The following is a 19,749-nucleotide window of genomic DNA, read 5'->3' as shown; positions in this document are numbered from 1 at the left end:
AGCATGACTACACAGCAGTGGAGAGTCCCCAATGTGACAGACTCCTTCAACCTGCAAAATGGATCCCAAAGAGCAGAAGTGACCTAGGGCAAGGAGGGAGTGTTTCTTAAACCCGGAAGACATATCAGTCATGAAACAAAGTGAGCCAAGTAAAACAAAAAGATGGGAGGAAAAATCAGAGAACTAAGTAAGTTTTGAAGGATAAAAATATGATTGCTGGAAAAAAAAAAGACCAATATACAAAGGGAAAGACAAGTGTGGAAACTCTCTAAAAAAAAAAAAAAAGAATCAAAAGAAAAAAATGGAAGATTTTTTGACATCAGAGGATGGTCCAGGAGTGACCCACAGTAAGAATTTCAGTAAGAAATTAAAAACCAAGGGAAAGAAATTTCCAAGAATACTTCATGAAATTTCTTAGAATTGAAGTATGTGGCTTTCAAGAGTGAAAAATACATCAAATTCCCAACACAACATATAAAAAAAAGGCCTCACATCAATGCATATCACCATGCAAATAAAAATGAAACAAAGAAACAAAGTAGCTTAAATAGAAAGACTATAGATCAGATTTAAAAAAATCAGACCTAGCAAAAATAGGACATGTATAAAAGATCAGAAATCAAAAAAGCATGGACAGCCTATAGCCACACGGGACCATGAAAGGGTGGCTGTTTCCCTAGGTCAAAAATAAAACAGAAATGCCTGCTCACATACCTTCTGTTTACACCATGCTAGAGCTTGTAGCCCATGCAATAAGACAAGAGAAAAAGAAGACTTCCAGATTAGAAAGGAAGGAATAAAAATGTTCTTATTTACAAATGACGGGATTGTCTATGTCTAAAGTCTAAAAAGGAAATAATTTGGCATAAATGTAACAACAAAAAAAAAGATGTACAAGATTAGTGCACTAAAAACTCCAAAACATCACTAAGAGAAAATAAAGAATATTTAAAGAAAGGGAGATATGTGACATGTCAATGGATTAGAAGAACAATATTGTTAAGCTATGAATTCTCTCAAAATTTATCTATATATTTCTTGAAATCCCAATTAAAATTGCAGAAGTCTTTTTTGTTTGGGGTAGAAATTGGCAAGCTTATTTAAAGGGGGGGAGGGGAGATAGTAGAGGATAGGAAAGGCAGCAGAATACAGCAGACACTAGTATGGCAGTATGTAAAAAGGTGGATGTGTAACCAATGTAATTCTGCAATCTGGGTAAAAATGGGAGTTCATAACCCACTTGAATCAAATGTATGAAATATGATATGTCAAGAGCTCTGTAATGTTTTGAACAACTAATAATAAAAAAGAAAAAAAAAGCTTATTTAAATATTTATATGGATGTTCAAAGGACATATAAGAGTTAAATGACTTTGAAGACATGAACAAAGTTGGAGGATTTATATTACCGGTTTTTAAGACTTATTATAAGTACACAGTTATCAAAACTGTGAAGTGTTAGCATAAAGGTAGAATAGTAGGGCAAAGTCATAGCATTGAGTCTAAAAGTAGGCCACACATACATGACCAAGAGATGTTTGACAAAGGCACCAGGGCAGTTTAATGTGGAAAGAATAATCATTTTTGGAAAATGGCAATAGAATAACAAATAACAATATGCAAAAACATTAACCCTTACCTCATGTTGCATGCAAAAGTCAGGTCAAAATGCATCACAGACCTAAATGAAAGCTAAAGATGCCAGATGTCAGGATGTCCCATAAAACTTTCTGCAGCAATGAAAGGCACTTTACGGTTCCAAACAGCTGCTGGCCTATGTGACTACTGAATATGGCCAGTGTGGTGAAGGAACTGCACTATTTGTTTAATTTATTTTAGTATGATTAAATGATGAATTTAAAAAGCTATATGTAGCTATTGGCCATTGAATTAGCACATTTTTTGGTGAAATCGGGGAAAAATATCTTAGTGACTTGGAATTTGACAATTATTTCTTAAATAAAATAGTAAAAGCATATGCACTATAAAAGGAAATCAGCAAGTCAGACTTCATCAAAATTTAAAATGTTTATTTTTCAATAGAAAAGTCTGCTGGGTGCGGTAGCACACACCTCTAATCCCAGCAGTTTGGGAGGCTGAGGCAGGAGGATTGTGAGTTCAAAGTCAGCCTCAGCAACTTAGCAAGGCCCTAAGCAACTCAGTGAGACCCTATCTCTAAATAAAATACAAAAAGGTTTGGGGATGTGGCTCTGTGGTTGCTGTCTTTTCTTTCTAATATTTGGTCTCTCCAACATGACCCACCTCTGGCTTCCAACTCACTTCTGGCTTTAAGAAACCTCCTGTTGCAACCATTTCCTCTGGGCTCCATGTGCTTCTCAGCCTGAACCGAGATCCGTGCTGGCTCCTAGGACAGTCGTTGTGTGAGTTCATGCAGCTGATGTATGATCTCCTTCAGTTCAACTGCAGTGATACGATCGTAACACAGGCTCTGACCAATGGGCAAGAGGCTCTGAAGGGTGTTTTAATGGTGAGAATCAAAACCATCTCATATATTTTCACTGAGCCTGGGTGAAAACAGATAATGAAGCCTCAAGTCTTTTATTTATTAATGTATTTTTCCTGGTACCATTGATTGAACCAGGGGTGCTTGATCCCTGAACCCCAATCCCCAGCCCCCCACCACCACTTTTTTGAGACAGGGTCTAACTAAGTTGCTTAGGGTCTCTCTTAAGCTGCTAAGGTTGACTTTGCAACTTGTAATCCTCCTGTCTCAGCCTCCCAAGCTGCTGAGATTACAGGTGTGTACTACCATGCCTGGCTCTGATGTCTGTTTTTGGTGGGGGGATACCAGGGATTGAACTCAGGAGCACTCAACCATCAAGCCACATCCCTAGCCCTATTTTGTATTTTATTTAGAGACAGGGTCTCACTCAGTTGCTTAGTGCCTTGTTTTTGCTGAGGCTGGCTTTGAACTTGCGATCCTCCTGCCTCCGCCTCTGAGCCACTGGGATCACAGGCGTGCACCACCACACTCAGCTGATGTCTTATTTTTTCTCAAACTAGGGTATAATGGTGTGCTGTTCAGTTGTAAGTTCTTTCTTGTTCTCACTTGCTTCCTTCTCTCTTACTGTCTGGACTTGACTTAATTTTCCTCAGCTTAACAAAAGAAGAAAATAAATTTTAAAATAATAAAAAAAAACTTTTGAAAAAAAGTTCCCAACATGCAGTACTTGGAGTTGTCACTTTCAGTGGAAGCATTTTCTCGTATTTGTAAATGTTTGATGAGCATGCAAGATAAAAATAACTACTAAAAATTAAAACTGTTGATCAAAAACTTGGGTTTGGGGGCAACAGTGTCAACCTCTACTTCTTCTTCCTGTATTCCTTTTGCAGTGCTGTAGAGCGACCCAGGCCCTGTGCGTGGTAGGCACGCGCTCTACAACAGAGCCACACCCAGCCTGGCCCCTCTGCTTTGGGGACTGAGTTGGGGGCCATGGTTCTCCTCATCAGGTGGTGCCAATACTATCACTGCTACTGTGAGAGCCACCTGGGCATCTCTCACACACTGCCCACCTCCAGGACTGTCCTGCACTGTGGACACTGTCACCAGGTGGCTCACAGAGAAGAAAATCCTGTACTCAAAACCAGAATGTGACAGAACACAATTGTCTACATTTGACTCAATGGAATAAAATGGAAAAGTGAAATCCAGATGACCTGAAGCAGCTCTGCGGATGGCCACGGCTGGTGGCAAGCAGCCCTTAGCACACAGGTGGAAAGTGCAGCGAGGGGAGCGCTGGCGCCCAAACAGACGAGCCTCTACGGGCACGGTAGCGGTTTCCTGGCGTGGGAGCTTGTGTGCGGGTGTTTTGTCTAGTTCTCTCTGAGCTGCATAGATTTAAATTTGGTTATGTTAATCTAAGATGTTAATGTAAAAACTTTCTTGTTCATTTTTTTTAAAAAAAATAAATGAATCATTTATTTCAGCCTTTAAACAGAGAATACTGCTAGATATGTCTCGATTTTAAAACACTGACTATGAAATTCTGATAATAAACTAAATTATCCACTTACTAAGGGAAATTATATAAAATCTTAAAAACTAATTAAACCAACACTTTATTATCCCAAAATGAATAAATCACCTCTAGCAATTATTTGCAGAAAAATAAAATTCTATTTAAAACCGTAGGTTAAATCAAGTGATGCAATTCCATGAAGACATCCTATGAGCCAAACCTGGTGGGTTCAGATGGCTCTGTAAACTGGCATGTTGACATCCCGTTGAACAGGGTAGAATTCACACCCCCCCCCATGACACTACTCGTTTTCCACAGGTCCCTAGGCTAAAAAAGTGTGGAATGGTTCTGTTTTGTAAGCAGTTAAGTCCAAATAACATATTTCTGCTCCAGTAACTTAGCAACCTTTAAAAAAATACACATAGATTGAAAGAAATATGATATTTCGCTCCTCTTTGGGGGAAGAGCTACCCCAGGTCTGGTCAGTCCCTGTGGACCCTGGCCTGGCCCTGGCTGGTCCCTATTCCATTTCCTGGTCTGCCTCACCTTTCCCTCAGGCCTTGTCTTTGATGTGGCAACTACCCCAAACCCAGTTTCCCTGAGGCTGCGATGTCACCCAGGGGCACTGGCGGCAGTTCACCTGGGGACTGAGGGCCACATCCACCTGCAGTTCACACACAGGGTCTCCCGGTGTTGCCGGAGCTGGTCTAGAATTCTTGAGCCTGAGACATTCGTGAGCTGCTGCGCTGCTTTCAGGAAAGGCTGGGAAATACCCTGTGCTGCTTCCCTGAGTTCACTGTGGGGCCTGCGGCCTTGGCTTGCAGCTTGGGAACTCACAGGAATGGGAACAGAGTGTGACAGGTGGCTTGTGCTGCTTTCTCCCAAGGGCCTGCACATTGGCTTCCTTTGCCCAGTGCTGACACCAAGCATTCCCGTCACAGAACATCAGTCTTTAGTTTTGTAAACAGTACTTTGAAAACACAAGCAAGTCACACAAATTCACGCCGCAGTAAAAAGTTGTAAGAAGAGAAAGAGCTGGTTGGGGTTAACTAGCAACCTCCTTCCACATGGAGGTCACTGTCTTAAAGTCTGCCCCACCCAGAAGCCCTTCCCAGATCCCGGAGGCACTTTGTGGACCAGCATCCTCTGGCCCCTCCTCTGCCTAGCTGGTCTCAGCCTGGGTGGTGGCAGCTTCCTCCTCTCCAGGTGCTGAGCCACTCCTTTGCAGCAGGATCTTCCCAGAGGAACCCTATCTCTGCATCAACATGCAGCTGACAGCTTGGTGCACACACTGCGCACCCCATGTGTGCAGCAGGTCTGGGGAACTCTGAGGCCAGAGCCGACTCCCAGCCCTGACGCAAGCTTTGCACAGTACTTACATAATGCAAATTCCTGATTCCTTCCCCCTGGAACCTCTAAGCCCATTCCCCAGTTCTGCCACCACAGACCTGAGGCCCAGGCCCACCTAGCAGGGGCCAATTACCTCCCTGTCCTTCTCCACTGCATCTCTGGGGACCTAGGGTGCTTTCGTAGCTCCCTCATCATCACCTGGCCTCTACCACATGCTGTGACCAGCAGCAGGGGCACTACCTCCTTGTCCCACTGCACAATGACAAGAGGACCCTGCATCGAGAACAAGGAGGCTGTCTGGGTGGAGCAGGCCACCCTCCTTTGCACTGGGAGACATGCATGGCCCGCATATTTCCTGCTGAACTGAATCAAGGAATTACTAATTGTTCTTCTGCATGACTAGAACCAGGCCGATGCTTGAAAGGACAGTATTCTAAGAAATTGAGCCAGGCAGGGTGGCTGTCCCCAAGGGTGGGTGGTTGGATGCTGGTAGAGGTCTGTCCCCACATGACCTCTGCCCAGGACACACCTACTCCCAGGGTGCACTGCGGGAAGGAGAGCCCCCTCAAAGCTATCCCCCCACCAGCAGCAGTTGCAAGAGCAAGGGGCGGGCGGGGGTGGCGGTCGTTTGGCTAACTTTAAAAAAATCTTGAAGTGAACAATTCACCTTAAAGTGTATCATAAATGTTCTATTTTCCTCAAACCTAATTTAATATCATTGTAGCTGTTTCAAATTCAATGAAAATTTATGCTATTCAAATTGATGTTGAGCTTGTAGCTTATAGACTGGTATTGTTATCTATTTTCATTTATATCACGTCTTAATGCAATTGAATGATTTAATTTGAACTTTAAATGCAGTTTTATTTTTCTGAAAATAGTCACTATACATGCTGCATTCATTTTTTGAATAGTAAAGTGCTAGCTTATTTATCTTTAAATTTCATGTGATTCTCTTAGTAAGTGGATAATTCAGTTTGTTTTCCAAATTTCACAGTCAGTATTTTGAAATTGATAATATGTTTCTAATAGTATTCTCAGTCTGAACGACTAAAATAATTGGTTTGTTATTTTAAATGAGCATTTTATTTCATGTTTGGTTTTGTTCATTTTGTTTGACACAGGGTCTCGCTGTGTTGCCTGAGTTGGTCTAGAATTCTTGAGCTCAAGTGATCCTCCTGCCTCAGCTTCCTGAGTGGCTGGGGCCATAGGTTCCTGCCACTGTGCCCAGCTATTAAGAGTATTTTGAATTTTAAAATTAAAAATATTTCTCATTATTTCTTATCTTAAATTTATTGTCTTACTTGCTGTGCTGAGCTGTTCTTCCACCCCACGGCCATCTGTACCTGCTCCTGTGACTGCAGCCAGCAGCAGCAGCACCCATCACACTGAGCAGGACACTTTGCAGACACCTGCTACACACAGTGAGTGCTGTGCGCCCACCTCCCTGAATCACGCCCTCCTCCCTTCAGGCCTCTGAAGTCCTGAGTCTTTCACAAGGAACAGGAGAAATCCGATCACCGACTGTTATTAGTGGGGTTTTCTTTTGATTCCTTCCTCCTTCCTTCCTCCTTCCTTCCTTCCTTCTGGCCTTCCTTCCTTCCTTCCTTCCTTCCTTCCTTCCTTCCTTCCTTCTTTCCTTCCTTCCTTGCGTCCTTCCTTCCTTCATGCACATGCTACTGGACCCTAGCCTTGCTCTAGGCCAGTGTCCCCCGAGCTACTCCGAGCCTGATAGCCCTGATGAGACCACTTGACCACCCTGGGTGCAGCACTACATGGCCTCCACTCTCAGGCCCCAGCAGCCCTGGAGACATGGGACCATGCGTGCTCACCGGGCGGTGCACACCTGTTCTATGCCCACACAAATCCGCTTGGAGAAATCAGGCATCAGTAGAACACAGTATCTGTCTCGGATGCTCCTTTTCTCCTTAAAGCAGGCATGTGTCTGGGCCATGTGCCTCCCAGGTCTGTGTGGACTATCCTTCATGAGAGTGGAGATGGGTTTTCAGGGGCTGAAATAGCCAGTCAGAAAATGGGAAATGAAATCCAAGGATCAGTCGCTTCTTCCAGTCACAAGATTCCAAGAATACAGCTTGAAATTTTCCTTTTTCTTCCACTAATTCAATTTTTATTAAAAAAAAAACACTTAAACTAAACAATTAAGTTAGAGTACTTTATAAATAATAAATTGCTACTCAGATTTTAATGATCTCCACACAGCCTTGGTAACTACTTACCATAAACAAGCATTTAGTCCCATCTCCAAATGCAGGTTTTCCAAGTATTGTCCAGAACCTGCTTCAAAATCTCCTTCAGTGTGCATCAGAAAGGGCAGACTCCGGGTCAGCCCCTCAGGGGCCCCAGATGGGGGATGGGGGTTTGCGAGGGCTCCCTCAAGGACCCTGTTGCCCTGAGGTTGAGAGAGAGCTGCCTTGTGACTCTCCACGTCTGAATCTCTGACCACCGGAACAATGTGGAGGGCCAGCTCTGCTCAGCTCCACCCACCACACACTCAGCCTCTGACTGTCACAGTCCAGAGGAAGTCCCTGGGAGCACCACACAGTGACAGGTGGCTTCTTCCCAGGTCCTCCGGGTTGGGCCAAGTGCTCATGGAGCATCCAGCATGCACCTGTCACCCAACTGCACCCCCCACTTCTCTCCTGCCTGTGACAATGCCTCCCAGCAGCAGAGGGTGAGCCTGTCAGGAGGGCCTTTGAATTCTTGGCACCTGGCAACAGGCCGGACACATGGCTTGTGCTTGTGAAGAACCTGGACACATGACAGAGGGTGAATGTGATGCCTGTCATGTGACTCTAAAGAGGAGTCCTGTTCTCCAGGATGAAGGGCATGCTGTGTGTGGTTAGTGTGTGACCACTGACTGGCTCCCACCTACACTGCTTCTGGTTCCTGATGCCCCAGTTCTCCCTGTAACCCTCCAGGCGAACAGGGTCCCTCTTCATGTGAGCATCCATTGAGGCCCCCTGTTTGCTGGGCTCCATGTCTCCAAAGCACGTGTCCCTAGGAAGCTGGATTTTAGCTGCCATTTTATTTAGGACACAGATGCCCAGGTGACAAAGAACTATTAACCAGGGAAAGGGCAGGTGGTCAGTCCTTTCAGGATGAGGGCCTCTCTCCCGCTCAGTGAGCAGTGCAAAGCACTGAGCTCCTCCATCCACAGGGCCCTCTCAGGCAGAAGCTGGGGCTCTTTCACTTTCTGAGGTCTCCCCGTGGTCTGGATCACTTAATGTACAAAGCTGCTCCGTCCTTTCCTGGTTGAAACATGCTCACCTGGACTTCTTCCAATTTTGTGACTTAGAAATGAGAAGTTGGTCTCTGCGTCAAATTTTGGGGGGACTCTCTTGACACTACTACTATTTGGGTTTTATATGCCTATAGGCACCTCTGCCCTATAAACTGAGTACTTGTCAGGTAACATCTGGGGTCAGTCCTTGAGCTAGCCAAGACTCTCCTTCCAATAAGTGGGTAGTCTAACTGTGCACGGTGGCTGCTGCCAAATATCAGTGCTAGTTAGCATTTCCGGGGTGCCGGAGAGCAAACAGTGTCTGGGTGATGACTCTTGTCAGTTTCCCCATTGTCAAGCCCAATCTCACGATCCTCCACACTCACAATATTTCCCCACTGGGAACATGCCTGACATTGCAATTTCTCAAAACTGCAGCTCTGCAGTGAATGCCTAATTCCTGAAACTGCAAAATCTAACAAAAGCTGATTTTTTCCACTGATTTGACTGGCTGACTGTTTCCAGGCTTTGCATGTGATGACCTGCTGTTCCTCACAAACAGCATCTTTAATGTACCCACACGGTTGTTCTGAAGTGGCAAAGGGCAATTAAACCTCTGGAGCTGTCTGCAGGGCATCAGAATTGCTCCCAAGGTCCAGCGTTTCTGTCCTGAACTAGTTTTGTCCGTGGGTCACACCTGGCAATGGAATCAGTAGCGTTCTGGTCTGGGTTTTGAACTCAGAACCCATTTTCAGCACAGGGCTTAGAGCCACCCAGAAAAGCGTGGGATGCTGACTGCACCTGGAGCTATTGGGTCTGTTGTTTTAGAAACTTCCCTCCCTCCCCGTGGTGTGAAGTGTTTTCATATTTGCAGATGAAAATGTGGAAGAAAATATGGCAATCATATGCTTGTTTTTTGTTTTTACTATCAAAATAGGTTATCTTTTCCTGTCGTTGGATGTACCACTTGTTTGGATTCTTATACATTTTTCATATTTGTTAAACCTCTTGATGGAGTCTCAAGCACAGATTTCCCAGCCTGTATTTGCGGAAGAGAAACGGATCTGCTTGATTCCCCGTCCACTGGCCTCCCTCTCAGTCTTGACCCCCAAACCCAATACTCAATCCGGTACTGGTGCGAGGAGTCGGGGGCTTTTCACCCGCCGCAGCGCCCGATTCTCCAGCCTAGCGGCGAATGGGGTCTGGCCACAAACAGGCCTTAATACAGCACCCTCCACAATACTACTTCACACTCCCCCAAATAGATCAAGGCTGCAAAGAATCCAAGATGAGACAGGGTTTCGGAGGGAAAAGAGACAGGAGAGCCAGCCAGGATTTGGTCTCTGATTTGTTTTATTGTTGTTGTTGTTGTTTGCTTATGGAAATGGAATCGCTTTTTAAAAATGGGGCTTCTTAGGCAAAAGGAAGCATTCTACCTAGACTCCCATCCAGAGGAGCCGTCTGAAATACGACCCCAAAGTGGGAAATGCAGGTATTTCCTTGAGATGGGTTTGGATCCGCAGGTAGTCGCCGCAAAGGCCCGGTCCACGCGGCCGTGGATACTGGCTGCTGCGCCTCCTCCCGGATCTGGCTCTGGCTGGCGACCCGCCGGGCGACCATGCCACCCCTCCCCTCCCCCCTGCGCCCACTTGTTGCGGTCCGCCGGAGACCCGCTTGTTCCGCCCGCTGATTGTTAAAAAGGGTTTGACTCGTAGCTGACCCGGGGTCAGGACTTTCTCTGCAGTGACCCTTCTCTTCTGAAACACAAAACGCTGCCCGGGGCCCTCGCATCAGTCATTTTAACCCCCCACCCGCCCTCCAGGCACGGCGTGGACCGGAGAGAGGTGGGCTCCAAGGCCGCTCCGGCGACCCCGCGGCCCTCCCGGCCCGGCCCGGCCCGCAGGGACGCGGCGAGGGAACGGGGACCGGCCATTCCCAGGCACCTGCCCGACCCGGCCTCAGACAGGGCGTCCCGGCTGCAGGGGGTGGACGAGGGGAGCGGAGCGCGGCCTGGCTGGGCGAGGCAAAGACAAAGGCGGCCCGGCAGCGCACAGAAGGGAAGTGAAGGGCCCGCGGCGGCCCTGGAAGCAGAGGGGAGAGAGAGCGGGGGCAACCCAGAAGTGAAAGTGAATGGATGGTGCGGGCGGTGGGAGGCAGAAAATGCGCAGGAATGAGAAGGGGAGAGCGCAGGGTTCCGGGCTTCTGCGAGGAAGAGGGACTTGCGAAGCGGGAGGCACCGCGGGGCGGAGAGCCAGCGGGCCCAGGCCCGAGCCCCGCAGGAGGCCCGCACCCTGCCCCGAGGCGTCCGGGACCCGGCACCCGGGCAGCAGGGCTCCTCCCGCCACCGCGCTGCCCTCGCTGGTCTCCCGGGGGCGGGCGGAGCGGGGTCCCGCGGGCTCGCAGCTGGAGAGGAACGACCGGGGCGGGAGGAGGGAGGAGGGGCGCTGGGAGGAGGGAGGCCGCGAGCGAGGAGGAGGGGGAGGGGTGCCAGCGCCAAGCCCCCCGCCGGGCCTCGCCCTGGGACTGAGGGGGCGGTCCCCAGGCCGGGCTCCGAGAGGGAGTGGAGCGCCGGGATGAGTCTGCAGCGTGCCCACCTCCCGGCCGCCCCACTCTGCGGGCCTGGGGCGCTCTAGCGCCGGGGCCTGCGCCCCCTCACCCCTCCCCATCTGGCTGGGCCTTTCAATCCCGCCAAATAGTCACGCTGAAAGAAAGCTGCGCCAAGGCCACGTCTGCTTTTCACTTGAAGTTTCCAAGGACTCAACCTATGATTAGACTCCGCGCCGACGCGGCCGGAGCACTAGCTCCGCGCGCCAGGCTGCGGAAGCGGGGCGGGGGGAGGGGCGGGAGCCGGCGAAGCCCACCCGGACCGTGGGTCGTGGGCTGGGCCCGGGCCGAGGTGCAGCGCGCCTCCCCGGAGCATGCTTCTTAGGCCAGATTGATCGAATTAACTGGAATTTTCGGAGACAGAGATCTGCGGTGCCCAGTCTTTGTGGGGAAAATGAAATGCGTGAATATGAGTGTTATTCTTCTCCTACATGCATGATTTTAATAGACCTATCAGTCACACTCCCCGACACATCTGCAGATCAGGCGCGGCAGCACCAGCAACTGTTAAAAAAATTAATTCATCTAGCTACTGGTGTTTTTTTTTTTTTTTTTTTGAGGGAGGGTGTCAACCTCTTAACAACAATAACAAAGGGGCCAGTGAATTGAAAAACAAAACAAGGTAGAAAGAAAGAGGAAGAAAGACCCGCAGGCACACCGTCCTGCCTGGCCCCTTCCCAAAGGCCAGGGGTAGGAAGAAGTCACCAAGTTAAGAAAACTTTGTACCAAACCTTAGAAAGATCCATTCATTCTCTACTAGGGCTTCAAAGAAAATTGGAGTAAGCGACAGAAACCACCCTGTGATTTGGAAATGAATTAAGTCATCATACAATAATCATCATCATATAGTATTTCACGTTTGGCAACGATGAGTATTACCTGGGCAGGAGTGGAAATCGCAGCTGAATGAGACATCTTGGGTCCTAGTGGAATATCTCCTCCACTGCTAGAGACTGTCAGGGGTGAGTCCACTCCAGCCCCGACTTGAATTCCTGCTAATCTCTCTTCCTCCACCTCCTGTGGTTTTTAAATTAAGTCATTAAAGAATTTATATCTGCCTTTCTCCCCGTAACTCTAATCAACAGAACAAAAAGAAACTAAGGTGGTTTGAGGATCTGGCTTTGAATATCCCAATGGAGGATGGATGAAGCACCAGCAATGAAACGCCCAACTCAAGGCCATCCTGCAGGAAGCAAGGGCAGCCTGGCCTGGTGCTCCCAGTGCAGTGGCGAAACTTTTCTAAATTCTGCAGCTTTAAAGTGGGGCTCAAGTAACTAGTATATGTGAGGAGCCAAGACAGATGCCCACAGTCCAAGGCACATGGAAACCACCTCTATGGAGGGCAGCTAGGACGAGATGTCTCCGTGTCTCTGGTGGAAGATACAAGGATGGTGCACTGACTACTTGCCATAGTCAGCAAAGAATATGAGAAAGATCTTTTAGTCTTTTAGTGCACCTCAGGGCAAACCTGGCCTGGTCCTCAGAACTCCATGCTGAATTAACAGAGATTTCCCAAATTACAGAATTTCCCAAAGCACCTCCCACAGGAATTGCTTTTGGCATTTGTTTCCGGACTGTTTCACGGTGCCGATCCCCCAACAATCCATGTAGCCCACAAACACTTTTAGGAATGACTGCTTCACAAAAGATAAATCCTTAAGAGGAAAAAAAAAGTGAAGAAAGGAAAAAAAGGGGGGACTTTTATTATCTTGTTAGAAAGCAATGGACATTGTTCTTGAATTTTTTTTGCAGTCATCTTTAACGAATGTGATTTAAGCAAAATTATCAAAATGACTCAAAAAATTACACATGTCAATTGTCAGATTAGCATCATACTTAAAGCTATTCTCCAATGCAGGCTGAATCCAATTCTCACTAAACTGATAGCACAGGCCCACTTCTGAACGGATAGAGCATACTCATTCCAAGACAAGAAAAGACGTGGAGGAAAAAATAGGGGAGAAGCCTAAAGCTGCTGAAATTAGCATATTTCTCATTTGGACTTAAAGGTGTTTTTTTTTTCCGAAAATAGATTTTCATCTTATTATTATGGTTAATTTCAAAACATATTTGCTACAGCATAACTTTTAAATGCAATATTTAATGCTGTCAGATTACTTGAAGACAAAGTTTTACAGAAAACTTTAAATTCCAGAAAAAAACTGCAATGTACCAATAAACACCTAGAAAAAAATATAATTAAAAATTTAAAGCATCAAACAACCTCAAGATCTTGTCAGGAATAAACACGGCAAAAGCCTTCACATCAGTTGGCAACTTGCATCCCCTTCTCAAGGGGAGGGGGTGTTCCATTTGTGTGCATGTGAAAATCCAACAAATCATCTTGCCTTTTCCCAAGGAGGGACAAGCTATGGCGGGAGGGGCTGGGGTTGGAGCCTGGGCTCAGGGGTAGGGTGTTTTGGTTCAGCCGTAAACCGGTTAGTGCTTCTCTGAGTCAAATTCAGATAAATTCCATTTGCAATCCGAATTGCAGGGTAGTTGCGGGTGCCAAGCCTTTGCCAGGCTCCTTTCCCCCACCATTGGCCTGCTCTCCACATTGGGGTCTTCCCTTTCTCCTTCCTCCATCATACCAAACTGTCCTGCAGATGCCCTGCCAGGTAGAACGGCAGAATTCTCAGCAAGTACATGCAGTATGTCTGAGCCATGACAGTAAAAGAGCTAGACCATAAAGGGAATTATTTATCTTCCCTACTAATGCTTCAACTCAACAAAATCCTCTATTGACTTTAACTTTCTCTCCTTCCATGGAATAAAGCTCGTGGACATCCTACCCTCTGCTTCCTGGGGTTCCCTCATTCTTAATTCCTGCTGATAATTTTTCTCCTCCAACAGATTAGTTATTGTATTTTGAACTTTTAAAACATGCATATAAAATTAGCACGTTTCAATTTTGTGGAAAAAAACAGCCTTTTCTCTTTTAAATGTATTGATTGACTCAAAACTCAAAGCATTTTTTTTAGGGGAATCTTTTTTCAGTTTTAGAAGAAAAGCTTTTAGGAAACTATGTACATGATCTGATTCCTCCTCTCCACACTGCAACGCCTAAATAAAAATTTCACAATGCATTTACAAGAAATAATACAAAACCAAAAAAAAAAAATGGAAATGCTCAGATACAGAAAGTTTTACAAAACCCAGAATATAACTCCGCCATCTGAAGGGGGATCTCTTTGTATAAATTAACAAACCAACCCAAAGGAGCCGTAACAACTACAAAAAACTTGTAAATGTTTGGATCTGCCTTACTACATTTGTAACAAGTGAGAACAACTCTCGGTCACTTGGCCTCGGGCAGTCAAGCATCAGGAAGCGATGCAGGGAGGAAAGTTAGGGCGCCGGCCTGGATACAAAAGTTGGCATCGCCTCTCGCTTGGTTCTGTCTTTTTGTCCCCTCGAGCAGAGAAAACACTTTCTGCCTCCTCCGTGGATGATAAATACTGTACAAAAACTCTCGAGAAAACACCAAAGTTCGGTCTAAAATGCAAGACGTGTGTCAGCGTCTCGTGGTCCCCAGGAGCTCCTGGAAAGGTGAGTGAGGGGCATGTATCACCTGGTGTTCATCTCCAGTGTTTTCATTTTTACAAGAATGTGGAAACGTCTGTACAAAAGCAAGGCCGCGCTGGACCGGGGCGACAGCCCGAGAGCTGGCCGCGCGCTCGTTGTAGCCGGGTCGCCCGTAGCAAGCCTCTGTCCCCGGCATCCCGGCGGCGCTAGATGTGCGTCAGGGGCACCGTGCCATTGACGCCCGCACCCGCGCCCTGGTAGTGCTGCGGCAGCGAGTGCAGCCGGCTCTGCGCCGCGGCCGCCGCGGCCGCCGCCGGGTCGCCACCCTCGCCGGCAGGCAAGTACATGCTGATCATCTCCCGCAGGTCCCCAGGACAAGGTGCCCGCGAGTGTGCCGGGGCCGGCGGGCTGCCGCTCGGCTCCGACTTGACCAGCGAGCCGAGCGCACCCAGGGCACCCGACGACGCTGCCGCGGCGGCAGCCGCCGCCGCCACCGCCGAGTTCTGGTGCGCGCCGCCCGCGGCAGCGGCAGCGGCGGCGGCGGCGCCGTAAGGAAGGCCGCCGTAGCCCGAAGGCGAAGCGCTCATGTAGCCCTGCGAGTTGGAGATGGGACTGTATTGCAGCGCGCCCATGTCGTAGCGGTGCATGGGCTGTGGGTTGTGCGGGTGCGCGTGCGGGTGGTGCGGGTGCGGGTGCGCGGGGTGCGCGTGCGGGTGCGCGCCGCCCGCGCCGGGGTGCTGCCCGTAGGCCAGCTGCGCCTCCTGCATCATGGCCGCGGCCGCTGCCGCCGCCGCCACAGAGCCAGGGTAGGCGCCGTTGGCCCAGCCGTTGACGTGCGCGTAGCCGCCGCCCGCCGCGCCGCCCGGACTCTCCAGGCGCTGGCCCACCGCCGCAGCGCCCACGCCCACACCCACGCCCATGGCCACCGCCGCACCACCGCCGCCAGCGCCGGCCGCCAGCAGCCCCCCGGCCAGCGAGTACTTGTCCTTCTTGAGCAGCGTCTTGGTCTTGCGGCGCGGCCGGTACTTGTAATCCGGGTGCTCCTTCATGTGCAGCGCGCGGAGCCGCTTGGCCTCGTCGATGAACGGCCGCTTCTCGGCCTCGGACATGACCTTCCACTCGGCCCCCAGGCGCTTGCTGATCTCCGAGTTGTGCATTTTGGGATTCTCCTGGGCCATTTTGCGCCGCTGCCCGCGGGACCACACCATGAAGGCGTTCATGGGCCGCTTGACCCGGTCCTGGTTGGCCTTGGCGCCCCCGCCGCCGCCCCCGCCGCCGCCGCCGCCCCCGCCTGTCCCGGCCGGGCCTGAGAGGTTCGTTGGGGCCTGGGCGCCGCCGGGCGAGTGCAGGTCGGTTTCCATCATCATGCTGTACATCGGGGCGGCTCGCGGGTTCACCAGCACCGCGGGGAAAGGGCCTGGAGCATAGACGGCCGGTGGGGTGAGATGGACAGTGGCTCAAACCGAGCCAGACGCGGGGGTGGGGGTTTGCCTAGCACAGAAAAGAACGGGAGGGTGGAGGTAACGACAACAAAAAGAGGCAAAATCACACGCACTCAGTGCCGGCTCCACTTGCTGGTGGAAAGTTTCTCCTCGTTCACAAACCACTTGCCAAAGAGGCCGACGGCTAGGGTCGCCGCCGCCGCCGCCGCCGCCGCCGCCGCCGCCGCAGCCCAGTCGCCCTCGGCGGAGTGTTCAAACAGGTGCAGTCGCGGCCAAGTTGCGGCTTCACTTTCTCGGCCCGCCCGGGGTGCGCTGTGCCTCCTTGCCCACCGCCGCCGCGCACTGCCTCCTTCCTCCTGGCTCAGTCCTCGGCGGCCTCCAACTCCGGGGCCGCAACTTCTAGCAGGGCGGCACGCCGCGTGCGCTGGGCATGTGCGGGTCCCAGTTGCCCGGGGGGAGCCAGGCGCCGAGGGGGGAACAGAGGGGGGCCCGGAGGGGGCGATTACGCTGCAGCCAGGGAGGGGGTCTGGTACAGCGAAGGAGTGAGAGCGCGCAGAGAAGCCAGGGAGCCGGGCCGCAGAGTGCAGGACGGGCTGCCCGCTGCCTGCCCGGGGCAGTGCGCTCGGAGCGGAGGCGCACGCGGGGCCGGCGGCGCGCGGGGCCCAGCAGCCATACGCCGGGCCCGGGCTGCCATTAAATGAGCGCGCCGCGGCCAATAGGAGCCGGCGGCGGCGGTGATTTGCATGGCGCGCTGGCGAGTGACGTGGGGAGGGAGTAGATACACTGGGCGCGGGCGGCGGAGCGGGGAGAAGGAAAGGAAGGAGGGGGGAGCAAGGCAGGAAGGAGGGGGAAAGGAGGCCCGGGAGGGGGGGTCACAGCCCCACTGCTTCCTGAGTGCGCGCGCCGCGGCGACAGCGAACCCCGATCTCGCCCCCCTTCCCTCTCCCCGCCCGCGCGCTCAGAATGATTAACGATTGGGCTTAAAAGCCCAAAGAAAGAATCGTTGTGTGTGTGGTGCGGGGCGGGGGGGGGGGGGAATACAGCCCCGGGCCGTGTTTAAATGTGCTCACTGGAGACCCAGCTCCTCCTCTGTCCCCACCAGCCAAGTCGCGCCGGCAGGGAAGGAGAAAGTTGGGAGACCGAGGCCAAGACCTCGCCTAAGCTCATTCCGAGTGCAGAAAAGGATGCGAGCAGGGGCGACCGTCCCGGGGGCACAAACTGAAAGCCCTCCCCACAAGTTCTCCTGCAAGGTCGGGCAGCTCAGTAGCCCCCACCCTCCGAATTCAATGCATGCTTCTCCTAGGTTCGCTCGGAGTTGGCCAGTCCCTGCTCTCCCCGAAGGCCTTTACAGTCCAGGCCTCATAGTTCTGCCAACTGGGGACGCATTTGTATGGCTCGTGGCTCACAGCTTCGTTTAGTATAGGAGACCGGGTTCCATTTTTCCAGTGAGCTTGGAGGTTATAGGCAGGTACTCATCCCATTTAACGTCCTTCTCTTCAGTCTCTTAGAAGGTCAGTAACCATAAGATATATCTGGAATCTGGTTACTCCAACAGTTGAAAAAGTTTGTTGATATCGCAAAAGTGATCTAGCCCACGCTGTTCTGGAGCGAGTCTCCCAGGAGCTGTTGGCTTGAGAATTGCCAAGCTGTTCGAATTGAATCAAAAGGTGGGGCCTCGTGACCCATGGCCAGATACTATTTTCTTACATTAAGCAAAAGGAAGGCCCCGGCTCATGGAATGGTTAAGGCATCCACCTGCGGTTGTAATTGTTAAACCTCAAAGTGTGTGTGATTCCGGGATGGGATGCACACGAGATTTCCAAACCCAGCCTCAAACTCTGTTGGCTCAGGCTGCTGAGGACTTTTTCCAAAGAATCCACTGAACTCTTTTCCTCCTCTCGCCATTCCTGGGAATTGCAAGGCGTCTTCTACAGGCAACCCGAAATGAGGAGATGGATGTGGGTAAACTAGGGCTTCAGCCAAATGCCTCCAGACCCACCCTCCCATAACAGAAAGACTCAAGATGTTGGTGATGATACTAGTAGTAATAAGGGTGTTTAGACATGTTGCACAGTGATCATGTGACACTTCTCTTTTTTAATATTAAAAAAACGCTCAGATTGTGAATTTCCTGACCTTATGGCTTGTTCAAGGTACAGGAATAATGCCTTCTTTTCTCTCAACTACTATGATTATTACTGTAGGTTTTTTTTTTTTTTATTGTAGGGTTGCTACAGTATGCAGTGCAACAGCAAATTGATCTCTCTGCAGATTAAACTGCTTTCATTTCAGGCCATTCAGCATTTAATCGTAAACTCATCAAATGATGTATAATTTTATTAGAAAGGAAACATCGTTTCATATTTTTTCACTAAATATCTGGCTTATAAACATGGTTTTCAACTACCTTCTTATTTCAGCAATCAAGTTTGTTAAATCTTTTGATTTGTTTCACGCACTACCTACAAATATCAGTTACATTGTGAATGAACAAAAAAGAAACAGGAATATTGTTTAAGAATGCTTATAGACCCATTTTTCCTTTGATAATTTAGGAGGCGATGGGTGTGCAGTGAGATCCAGTGTGTTAGGAGAAGTCAGCAAGACTGAAATAAAGGAAATGGTTTACAAATTATAAACTGTATTATCCACTTAGCAATTGAAAGATTTCTTTCCTCTGCTTTTCAATTTAGATTTTAAACTAAATAGCCGAAGACCCCCTGAAAATGCTTTGTATGAATCAAGCTTGGCACATTATTTTCCATATCAATGGAGCAATTTATTTTATAAACACCCTGCACTCCAGTGTGCTTTGCAGGAATGCTTTATGCTTTTGGGAACTTGGATAGCTGACTTTGAAATGGTCTCATTTCTTTCTACCATAGCTCTGAAAATTGTTTCCAAATACGATGTTACCCTTGTTTTCTAGAGCATCTAAACAGGAGGTGAACAGTTTCGCGTTACTTGCGATCATACTAGTGCTTGTCATTCAGGGTGACCTCCATAAGCTCTTTCAATGATGAGATAGTCCCAAGCCCAAGTGGGTGCATACCCTATGGGTGCCCACCTGCATAAGTATTAAACCACAGCTGCAGGTGTAACTTGTTGCCAAGTGATAGATGATTGGCAGTGGCAGCCTGTGCCAACTAGGCAGTGGCAGGGCACTGCATGCCAGACCTCCTAGTGCCTGGCATGAAAATTGAGGAGCATCATGTTAACTCCTACCAGTGATGGCTTTGGGTTTTCTTGCTCCCACCCCTTCTCCCAAATGACTCTTCAAAAACTGAGAAAACAGTCCAGAACCAGTTTAGTCTGCCTCCTACCTCCACCAGATTAGCAGGAACCTCCTTCCAGCTGAAAACCTTCCCCAAAGCCAGATTCTTGAGGATTTGAAGACAGATTATACTACTTCCAAGCAACGTCAGAGAAAGTCCAGGACCCAAGGCAAAGGATTAGTTTCACTGTTGATTGACCAAATTTGCTCTTCTGGCAACTCATTCCACAGTGCTTCTGCTCAAAATGCCAAGAAAATGAACTTAGAAATGAGAATTAAGATATTTTTTATTTAAAGTTCTTTTAAAAAATTTAACCTGTGGTTATAATCCTC

General features: G+C 49.3%; 1 protein-coding gene and 1 long non-coding RNA gene across 2 annotated transcripts in view; both read right to left on the bottom strand.

The window, feature by feature from the left end:
* The window catches only part of LOC110598580 (uncharacterized), a 45,103-nt gene that overhangs the window by 18,457 nt on the left and 6,897 nt on the right, over positions 1–19,749 (bottom strand). The gene's annotated exons all lie outside the window — the stretch shown is intronic.
* Positions 12,859–16,922, bottom strand: Sox1 (SRY-box transcription factor 1). Its single transcript, XM_078016348.1, has one exon. The coding sequence runs from the start codon at positions 16,074–16,076 to the stop codon at positions 14,907–14,909; it is 1,170 nt and encodes a 389-aa protein (XP_077872474.1). The 5' UTR covers positions 16,077–16,922; the 3' UTR covers positions 12,859–14,906.

Source organism: Ictidomys tridecemlineatus, chromosome 6 (assembly GCF_052094955.1).
Source record: "Ictidomys tridecemlineatus isolate mIctTri1 chromosome 6, mIctTri1.hap1, whole genome shotgun sequence".
In the NCBI taxonomy this organism is placed as follows: Eukaryota; Metazoa; Chordata; class Mammalia; order Rodentia; family Sciuridae; genus Ictidomys; species Ictidomys tridecemlineatus.
This window is presented reverse-complemented; position numbering and strand designations above follow the sequence as displayed.

Excerpts from the sequence above, each read along its gene's own strand:
- Sox1 (XM_078016348.1), bottom strand. The coding sequence starts at position 16,076 with ATGTACAGCATGATGATGGAAACCGACCTGCACTCGCCCGGCGGCGCC.